At 42.3% G+C, this 11,483-nt stretch overlaps 1 protein-coding gene across 1 annotated transcript; it reads left to right on the top strand.

Annotated features, from left to right (window-relative positions):
* Nucleotides 1–2,295: 2,295 nt before the first annotated feature.
* On the top strand, nucleotides 2,296–2,769 carry LOC145390958 (uncharacterized). The gene has a single exon (XM_080265694.1). The coding sequence runs from the start codon at nucleotides 2,296–2,298 to the stop codon at nucleotides 2,767–2,769; it is 474 nt and encodes a 157-aa protein (XP_080121820.1).
* Nucleotides 2,770–11,483: the final 8,714 nt, after the last annotated feature.

The raw sequence follows: 11,483 nt of genomic DNA, 5'->3' as shown, positions 1-11,483 counted from the left end.
ATTTAGTTTTACTAGCATTAAAAGAGACAAGGTTGTTTTGTCCCCATTCACTGATCGTAGATAGATCTTGATTTATGGAGATGGCTGTACTGAGTTGAGAGGTAGAGATATTAGACTTTGTAAATGGGTGTCTGAGTGTGAATGAACTATGTAGTGTTGAGTCATCTGCATATGAGTGAATGGGATTGTGGGTGACAGATAAGAGATCATTAATATGAACCAGAAATAGGGTTGGCGCCAGAACTGATCCCTGTGGCACGCCTGCGTTAATTGAGTGGAAATTGGAATATACATCATCTACTTTTACTCTTATTTTCCTGTCACTAAGATATGAAGAAATCAAAGGAACAAAAGACGTTAGTCCATAGCAAGGGAGTTTGGACAGCAGGGAACGGTGCCATACTCTGTCGAAAGCTTTAAAGATATCAAGAGCTACTGCATGAGTTTCTCCATGTAGATCAATTGATTGATGGATGGTATGAGTTAGGAGATTGAGTATGTCAATGGTGGATCTTTCGTGGCGAAAACCATATTGTCTATCACTAATTAAGTTGTTGGATTCAAGATGTTTAACAATGTGCTTATTAATTAAAGTTTCAAATACCTTACCAAGAGAAGATGTGACAGCTATTGGTCTGTAATCAGAGGGGTCAGACGAACTTCCTTTCTTCGGAATTGGGTGGATATTGGCTTCTTTCCATGAATTTGGGAATAAAGAAGTACGTATGCATAGTCTGAATAATTTAGCTAGAACAGAGGCAAGTTCAGGGGAACACTTTTTCAAAACAATTGGCGGAATTCCATCTGGGCCTGGAGCTTTGTTGGTAGGTAAATTGTCTAGGATGGATTTTACGTATCTTGTCTGTATTTTAAGTGGGGCAATTTCGGGAGAGTCAAGTTCTAGTACTGGGACATTCTGGCTGGTATCGTCTATGGTAGAGTTTCTGGCAAATGTACTGGCAAAGATATCTGCTTTCCCACGCGGGTCATTTGTAATGTTGTCTGGATATTGCCCTAAAGGAGGGGATGATGATATATACAGGATGTTAGAAATACGTGCCGAATAATCAGAGGGATGTATTCCTGACACATAATTGAATGTAAATTACTAAATGACCATATTGGCAATTCTCAATAGTTTTCGAGTTACAGCATAGAGGTCTGCCAGGAATGTGTTTAATTCCAGGGATTGTGCCGAAAATCAGGGGATGTATTCCTGACACATAATTGAATGTAAATTACTAAATGACCATATTGGCAATTCTCAATAGTTTTCGAGTTACAGCACCTCAGAGGTCTGCCAGGAATGTGTTTAAATCCAGGGATTGTACAAAATGTCTGAGACAGATGTGAAATTACTTAACGACCATAAAGTAATACGGCACACAGCAAAGTTGACAAGTTTGTCAGGAATGTGCCGAAAGCTGTAGAATGTACAGTATGTGATAGCCTGTACATAAGTTAGTAATAAGAATCGTAATGATACGTTCGTGTGTGCAGTATCAGATAGTGTTATCACCCTTTACGTGGTAACATGCCATAAACGACAAAGGTGTTGTTGGGTGGTTGAGTGGGGATGGTGTATGAGGAAGGAAGGGTGGGGGTGGCGAACCAGCAAGGTGATGTCGAGGGGTAGTGGAAGGACGGGTGTTCACTCACCCAGCAACACCCGTCTACCAGAGATCGAGAGCTGAACGTGTGGATCAATCAGTTTTAGAGAACCACGCGCAAGCAGACATGGAGCAATACTGCAATGGTGACTATGCAGATATGCACCTGACACTGGGTGAAGCTAGGGGTAATGCTGCGGCAGCAGTACGGCTGTACAGGGAACGTTATCCGAACCGCAGAGTGCCACACTGGCGAACATTTCTCGCAGTTGATCGTCGTATACGTGAGACTGGTACCGTTCGTCAACGTGCAATTCCGGGTGACAGAGGACGACCACGGGACATTCACATGGACAACATGGAGGACCGGATACTACAAATGATTGAGGATGATCCTGAAATAAGTACTCGACAGATTGCTCATGCTCTGCAGCTGCCAGTGGTGACAGTGTGGCGGACTCTACATCAACATCATCTACATCCATACCACCATCAGAAAGTACAAGTTTTAACTGATGTGGACTATCTTCCAAGGATGCAGTTTTGCCAGTGACTGTTAAGGAGGCATGCTGAAAACTGTCAATTTCCAGCACTTGTGCTATTTACTGATGAGGCAACATTCGGGAGAGATGGCACCATTAATTTACATAACCGGCATACTTGGTCTGGTGACAACCCACATGTAATGGCTCGACGAGGTCATCAGGTACGATTTACAATCAATGTATGGGCAGGCATCATTGGTGACTATCTGATTGGTCCATACCTTCTACCCCAGCGGCTGAATGGTGCAACATACAGACGTTTTCTTGAGGACACACTACCACTGCTGCTGGAGGATGTGCCCATTGGAATACGGAGAAGGATGTGGTTTCAGCATGATGGTGCTCCGGCCCATTATTGGCATATTACAAGGGATTACTTAAATGATGTGTTTCCTGGACGATGGATTGGGCGAGGCGGCCCAGTGTCATGGCCACCTCGGTCTCCTGACATCACTCCCCTGGACTTTTACCTGTGGGGTCACATTAAAAGCGAAGTGTACGCTACAGACATTCCAAACTGTGAGGAATTGTGGCGCCGTGTGGAGGACAGCGTGGCACGTGTACGAAACAATCCTGGGGTCTTCGAACGTGTGCATCAGTCACTTCTGCGATGAGCTGCAGCGTGCAATGAGCAAGGAGGGCGGAATTTTGAACATTTACTGTAAATGTTATTGTCATACTGGAAATACTGTTTTATTTTGTCAATACATCACGTTGTCCTTGGTAAATGTTTCATTTACGAGCAATTCCCGAAGTCAAAAACATTCAAGCAGACCTGTTAGATGCTGTAACTCGAAAACTATTGAGATTTGCTAATATGGTCATTTAGTAATTTACATTCACTTATGTCAGGAATACATCCCCTGATTTTCGGCACATATTTCTGGAACACCCTGTATATCATCATCATCAGTGGATGTGGGGCTGGCCCTAATGAATGGGGGTGAGATTTGGAAGCTTCCGGTGTTGCTGTTTGCTGATGATACAGTATTGTTGAGTGAAGATGAATGGGAGTTGCAAGGTTTGGTGAATGAATTTGGGACAGTGTGTAGGAGGAGGAATCTGAAAGTTAATGTAAACAAAAGTAAAGTTATGGTGTTTGAGAGGAATGAAGTCACAGAGTGTTCAGTGATGTTGGATGGTGAGGATATGGAGAATGAGAGTGCATTCAAGTACTTGGGTAGTGTGATGAGTAAGGATGGAAATTTGGGGGATGAAGTGCGTGAAAGGGTACAGCTGGGAAGGAAGGTTGTTGGTACACTGAAAGCAGTGATGAGAAATAGGGAGGTGAGTATGGAAGTTAAGAAGTTACTGCATGATAGTACTGTGATCCCTACCCTGATGTATGGAAGCGAGGCGTGGACCTTGCAAGAGGGGAACAAGTCAAGAGTGAGAGCAGTGGAAATGAGTTACTTGAGAGGAGCATGTGCAGTGACGTGGAGGGACAGGTTGATGAATGAAGAAGTGAAGGAACGTTGTGGGGTAGATGTGGATGTGGTTGAGAAGATTAGGAGAAATACACTGAGGTGGTTTGGACATGTGGAGAGAATGGAGAATGAAAGACTGACTAAGAGGGTGTATGTAGGTGAGGTGGAGGGAGGGAGAGGGAGGGGTAGACCGAGGATGAGGTGGAGGGATGGAGTTGAGAGGTATATGAGGGAGGGGGGGTGAGTTGGGGGGAGGGTAGTCAAATGGTGGGTGACAGAGCGACTTGGAGGCGTTTTGTCTGCGGCCACCCTTTGCAGGATTGGGGCGTCGGGCTATAGATAAATAGATAGATCATCATCAACCATTACAAGTCTACTGCTGAATAAAGCCTCCCCCAACCTTCTCCACGAATTCCTTGACTGAGTCATTGTTTTCCATGTTTTCCCTGCAAATTTCTGTCTCATCTCTCCACCTCCTGTCTGTCCTTTGCCTGCTACGCATACAGTTCCTTGGTGTCCAGTCTGTCACTCTCTTGCTCCATCGGTAATCCCTTATTCTTGCTATATAGCTTGCCCATCTCCATTTCTGTTCTCTTTTAACTTCTATAACATCTCTGACTTTAGTCTGCTCTGAACAAAGGCCTCCCCCAACCTTCTCCACGAATTCCTTGACTGAGCCAATCTTTGCCACGTTTTCCCTGCAAATTTCTCTATCTCATCTCTCCACCTCCTGTCTGGCCTTTTTCTGCTACGCTTACCATCTCTTGGTGTCCAGTCAGTCAACCTCTTGCTCCATCGATTATCCCTTGTTCTTGCTACATGGCCTGCCCACCTCCATTTAACAAGAACCATAGGCACGAAACTACTGTTAACTGTTATTTATTGTGGCAAGAGAAAATTCCTCCCTCCCCCTCTTCTGCTTTCGATATCACAGTCATCCATGTTGTTACTACGTAAACGCAACAAGAATAGCTCCCAATAGCTATGACAACAGGTGTAACATCAGACAAACATTGTAGGGAATAGCTCCCAATTGCTATGGGAACAGGTGTAACATCAAACATTCTAAGGGCGTTTCCTATATCACCATCCGATGACCTAGTCGTCACCAAACAGAAATAATGCAGGGTTTGTGTAACGTGCCACCCTGTGAGGAGTAGGTCATCCTATAGACGATATAACACATACTGGTAGACTGGTAACGTGCCAGAGTCTGCATACCGTTTAGCGGCCTGACGATCAACTTCCATAATCGACGTTAAATTACAGTTGATGTGGCACCATGTCACCAGCGTATCGTTTATCCAACCCATCCTAGCTTCCAGCCAAAGACCACTCTCCCGTACCCCATCACTAGTCTCCTGTAGAGCTTCCCCCCCCCCCTCCCACCAGCCAGACCACTACTGTCCCCTCCTTACCCATATCCCTCCACCTGTCTCCCAGGCTCCCCACCCTGCCTCCTCCTGCAGTGCCACCTCTTATGAAATTCATAATTTGCATCGATTAAAGAGGTCTACCAGTTTCAGGTTCACGGTCAGATAGCAGGGGGGTCACGGTAATTTTCTGATTATTATGATGGGTATGGGAATGCAGATAATATCATAATGGCTTCTATGCTGGCCATCGGTAAATAAAATACGAATATGTATGGTGTGAAATTATTTTATTACCATATTCAAAAGACGTTATTTTCAGTATATTATCAGGTGGGATGTTGTTTATATACCATTTTCCTTCGAATACATGTCATGAAGCTTATCAGACACCATGACGTATGTGCTGGTAACAGTGCTTCGAAGATTAGGGAAGTGAGTTTCGTATGACAATTTTGTGGCTTTAGATACACATGTATATGGGGAAAAAAACTAAGTAACTTTCCTCATCCAAAAAATGTACATCAACACGGGAAATATAAGGATGAACTTGCATAAACCACAGATTGGTTTTGCTTTCTGGTTTGTTGGTCATAATTTGACTTCACAAACTTATGACCAACTCCCTCTCCTAACTTGGATTTGCTTTTGCAGTATATTTTTAAAATTTTCTCCTTCTATTGTCCTTTTTGAAAAACAAATCTAAGTCATGAGTGAAAAATTATGGTCTTCGTTATTTTCAAAGAACGGATAAAGAAAAAAGAGTGCCGTCTTACGTCTGTTATTCCTAATGCAAAATATATACCTTGAGTTACGAGGAGGAGAAGATTTACAGTTTCTTAATGAAGCTGGCCTAAGGAGTGTTATCGTGGAGGCTTGTTTAAGCAATAGATGTGGTGGTGGTGGAGGCGTGCCACAGTGGTCGTAACATATTTAGACAGTCGTGGACGAATTACGTGGTGGTCGTGACGTGTGGTGGTGGCGGAAGTGTGCTGTGGTGGAGGAGGTGTGCTGTGGTGGTCGTGACCGTGTGGCGGCGGCGGAGGTGTGAGGTGGTGGTCGTGACGTACGGTAGTAGTGGAGGTGTGCGATGGTGGTTGTGCCGTGCTTCGGTGATGGTGGTGGTGATGGCATGATGTTGGCTGCTGTGGGGATACTGTGGCTCGGCCTGGGGGTCACCTGCCTCCTGGTCCATGACCGCCTACATCACATCACAGGCACATAGACTGCAGTAAAGGAAAAGTGCTAAGGGAAAAAGTCTTGTTTCATTTTGATCTAGGCTATTATATGTTCATCACCAAATATCATCAAGTTATTTTGTTGTATTTATTTCATTTGTTTGCTTTTTACAAAGAGAAAAAAGACGTACAAAGAATTCCGATTAATGGTGGGTTATCGGATGTTTCAAGCCACTGTAGCCCTGGGGAGCTATGATCTTTGAAGGTTTGCTTATCCATAACTACACAGCTACTCGTATTTAGGGTTTTTAATTTAACTGAGGTATAATATAAAACGAACATAAACTACGCACCCTAACCTCGCCAATTAGTATTCACTGATTTACTGAACATGATTCTCTCTGTGCATTTCGCTGTGTTGCTTTTAGTATAATATTATGGCTACCGGCAGTTATAACTAGCAGAAAGAAGGCATTCGTAGATGAAGGGTTGATTTTGGTGCATATTGCCAATCAAATACTCTAACACTTGTACTACAAATAGTACCGAACAATTGTGCTTTTATCCACCCTCGTATTTGTCAGACACGACTAAAGCATCAATGGACAGCCGCCTAGCACTGGATGACATGTTGACCAGAGAGCGGTGTTCTCAATTTTCTGTCCTACTGCTGACAGATGGCTCCCCATGGTCGATCTCCATGACGCAAGTAAGCACAACAATAATGTAATAACTGCATGGAGCTTCAACAGAAGAGCCTGATAGGGTCAAAAGCTAAACATTAGGTCAGTTCTTACTTTACTGTACGATACAAGTATTCACATTTTCGGCTTTAATTTTCTGTGCTACTGAACGTACTAGATAAGCCAAAGTCAGCCCAGAGTCAGTCGAAATCGTGATGTTTGTAGCTATTATGTTTAATGTATTGTTCTAGTTATCTTTATTGTTGCTTCAGTTGTGAAGAATAGGGAAGAGTTATCGTTATGTGCTCTCTTTCAGGATCTAGCACACTTACCTGCTCTTTGGGGAGTCGGAGTGTCTGAGGTGAAGACTAGTGAAAAAAACACCAGCATGATATACGAGCAGCTCTCACAGACTATAGTCAAAGCTCGACAGGTATGTGGCCACGGCATGTAAATGAATTAGGGTGAAGAAACTGGTCTCTGAGGGCAATAATTCAGAGTTCCTTGAAAATATTCACGCATAAAAACACACGACTAATTATTATTCTCGTAGACGTCTTTCTGTTCCTTTTTGCCTGCTGTAGCCGGCATGAAACACAGAAAAGACGTCATCAGGGTGAAAGAACCAGACATAAAAAAGTTTTATTCATTAAGTATTCATGAGTTAGCACTGTGTAATTGGAAATGTACTTGGCCCACAACCGAGAGATCGCTGTTTCATTTCCTGGACCACCGACAAGAACTTAGTGCAAGGACACACCGGTGACTTAATTAAGCAAAAGCCAGGGTTGTACAGAATATTGGATAGGTGTAAATCGTAGTCACGGGGAGTATTTGCGTCCTTTCGTTGTCAGACGATTATTCATGTCGGCACCATTAGTTTCGTGATAATACTCTTGTTGGCATTAGGTTCCTGATATTTATGTTGGCGCAATAAGTTTCTGATACTATTCGTATTGGCACCCTTAGCTTCGTGATATTTTTTATATCAGCACCATTACTTTTGTGATACAGTTTATGTTAGCAAATCAGTTTCGTGATATTATTCATGTTGGCACCATTAGTTTGGTGATGCGTTATGGTGCGTGACGATGGTGGTGGTGAGCGAAGACCCCGCCTTGCTCGTCGCCTTCGTTGAGTCCTCCTTCAAGAGCCACCTCCTGCTGATCCAGAAAACAAAGCTGCTCGTATTCACCTGCATCCCTCTCCTCCAACTCCAGACCCTTCCCCACCTTCACAGCATTTCTCACGAACCACTTCTCTCCTTGCTGTTGTGGACGATGCCTTGCCAGTCTTCAGGTAACGAGTATTATCCGTATACAATTGCCAGCATAAATACTGATCCATTGTAAGCATCGAGACTATGAAAAATGAATTTTGAAACCCAGTGAAATGGTCAGTGACTTTCAAGCTTTTCACATTATTATTTAACATCTTCATAAATAACTGACCTGGTCCTATTGGTTGGAACCGTACAAGAACACAAGTAAATAGTCGATAATTCTGAGTATTAATTAAAGGTTCAGATTGCTTTTTCATCAACAGATCCAAAGTGTTCTGATGGCTGCCGTTCACCGACCCAAGAATCTCGGCCGTTACAAGTGGCATCAAGGACTATCGATCAACATCAAAGTTTCACCCATCCACCACTTCCTTTCCCCCAGAAGTTCTTACGGTAAACACTGTGCGTCGACAACGCTCCTATAAGATACGCTGTAACACAGAAACACTGAGCTGCATACATGAGAGATCTTGCATGGTAATTTGTATTATTTTTACTACTGCATTCCCGCATATTACCGCCTAGCACACTACATAAGAGATGGTGCAAGATCTCATGATTCCTAAAGGGGAAGAGACGAGAAATATATAAATATTCTGAACAGATGAAATTAGCAGAATGGGACTATTTAAACCTGAATTCGCGTATTTTGACCTAAATGACACAACCAACGTCAGCGATGTAAATGATTTGGATGGACCGAAGTGTGTTTGAATATACAGTAACTACTTTTTAAAACCTTAACTATGATCAGTTTTTCGTCCTTTTGCATCTTATTTCACATAAGTCAGTGGCAGAAAAAGACAATACTACAGCTCTACATCCATCCCATTACACCTCTTCATGACTAGCATTACATTCGAGTGTTGATCTATTGTTATTACTCAGCATTCAAGATGGGCAGATGAGAGTTTTATGACGAGTTAGAGTGAAAACAAGTATAAACCTTGGCTTACCTAATTGTATCTAAAGACTTATCTCGAATCTAAATAAACTTAACCAAGCCTGAATCTAAATAATCCTGAACGATCTGAATGGCCTTAAGGTTAGACCAACATTACACAACAACATGGTCGATCACTGTGGTTGTTTTCTTTACCTGAAGAAAGTTAGGACAACTGAAACTGGAAAACAAAAAATTTTAATGTCGAGGTTCTGTTTTAAGTGAAATACATAAACATATATTCATACTGTCAGAATGAAAAATGCATTGCCAGAGAGTATATATTAATCCAAGTGACATTACTAGTCAACACTATACCGTACACCATTTCGCCGCAGGTTCCCGCACCGGCCACACGTGCTAGTGACAGTGGAGGAGTTAGTCACAGCTGCCAGTTACAGTAGATGACCCCACGGCACCAGATGACAAACGAGTCACCTTTGGGTGGGCAGCAGGGAACATTATGGAGATGTTGTCCACGATCACGAACTTCACGTGAGCTATCAATGCACATTTGCTTTCATACACTCTATGTTTGACTGGAATTATTTGGGTTTGATAAATAAATGCTCGTTTATTGAACAACTTGCCCTAAGTTAGCAAAAATAAAATATGAATGTGAACGTGCCCTCTCGACTTATTTTTTGCTATGGAAAAGGTTACAATATCATCAAAGGTACTTAAATCACGTCCCTCTTGATAGATACACGTACGTGAGATCCCCTGACAGGACTTGGGGCTTACTACAGAGCGATGGGACTTGGACAGGCATGATGGGACTCATTACACGTGAGGTCAGTTCTATAATTCGTTTACCCCAACTTGGCTCATATTTTCGTCCTTTTTCAGATTATACTACGAAGCTCGATGGCAGATAAAGACAATGTTGCCGTTTCCTTCCTTTTCATACGACTGCTCTATCACTAGCGTCCTTATCTAGTGCTAATCTCTTATCGCAGCAAATTTCAGCATTGCATAGTTGTATTTTCCCGGACATAAAATTTGATCCTCATATTTCGCATATACATCATCTGAACATTTTTTTTTTTTTTTGTCAATTTCCCTTTCAGATATTTAGCTCACTGACAATTTCCCTTGAAATAACTAGTCGTGATCATTGCAGTAAATATATTAGGTCAAGAAAACGACTTGTGAGCCCTCTCACGAATTACTCATCATAGTATAACGTGGTAAAGGCCAATCTTTTATAGAATACATTCCAACATATATTATTCTACGCTTCTTCGTTATCTTTTACAAAAACACATTTCAGGAAATGGAGTTTACTCTTGGACCATTTTCACGGATATAACCAGAAGCCAGTGGATAGACTACTCTCCATTTCTGTTTATGAGAAATTATCTAATTCTCGCTGCCCGTGGTCGGCCTGAGGTGGACCCGTGGGGCTTCCTGCTGCCTCTTAGACCAAAGAATTGGGTGGCTGTGCTGACAGCTCTGTTGGCAGTATGCGCTGTGATGCTGCTTCTGCCTTTTTGCCTTCCCACTCATATGCAAGAACCACGCATGAAAGATGCCAACAACTTCAACTGTGTGCGAGTTCTTTTGCAAGAAGGTAACTAGTGTTTGCCATGTTGTAGTTACCACTGAGTAATTTTATATTAACACTGGAGGGACTCTGAGGGATTAGATTAAGTCCGAATGGCCGAATTAAAGGAGGTATCATCCAGGCTTCTTAGCCTCCGAACTAATCAATTTCTTTCTGTGAGAATACGAAAAGAGTCAATTGTTTTGTCCACATAGCTTAAATTCATCTCACTAGTGGCAGCTTACTATAACCACTGCTTTTATTTCACCAAAGCTGCCAGAAACAGGCCATAAAATATTTTGGTGATCCATATCTTTGGCTTGATTTTTTTTTTTTTTCAGACATAAAGAGAACTAAGAGTCGGTGGTGGTGGAAGCGTGTCATGCTGGGGGTGTTAATGGTGGTGCTGACACTGAGCTACGTCGGCAATCTCATGTCCCTCTGGGCAGTCAGATATACAGTATAGACCAACCCTATCAGAGACTTGAGGACGTCCTTGACGACTCTGATGTTGGGATAATTGTTGTTCCAAACACGTTGAACATTAAATATTTTGAAGTGAGTGGTTGTTTCTTCAGGACGATTAAAAATTAAGGGTATCTAATTGGCTGTCTATAATGCGATATTTTAATTGATGTTAGGTAATGGTGGCGTAAAAAAAATAATCAAAAGTTTTGTCTGAAATGATGGTTAAATTATTCATGAAAGTCATATCATAGTGGCAGGCTGCCCAACGGTTAAGGCAATATCTGTCTCTTGAAAACTCGTTTTTTTTTTTTTTTTGTCGTATACAGTTTCTCAAACACTATAAAGCAGCGAATTAATTCATGAGTAGGAACTATTATTTTGATAGGTAAATATGTTCCTGATGTTATTTTCAGTCATTAACTCATGGA

The sequence above is a fragment of the Coenobita brevimanus genome, chromosome 16, assembly GCF_032717465.1.
Source record: "Coenobita brevimanus isolate Jiangsu-jjx chromosome 16, ASM3271746v2, whole genome shotgun sequence".
Lineage (NCBI taxonomy): Eukaryota > Metazoa > Arthropoda > Malacostraca > Decapoda > Coenobitidae > Coenobita > Coenobita brevimanus.
Note: the sequence above shows the minus strand (reverse complement) of the source record. Positions and strands in the feature narration are given on the sequence as shown.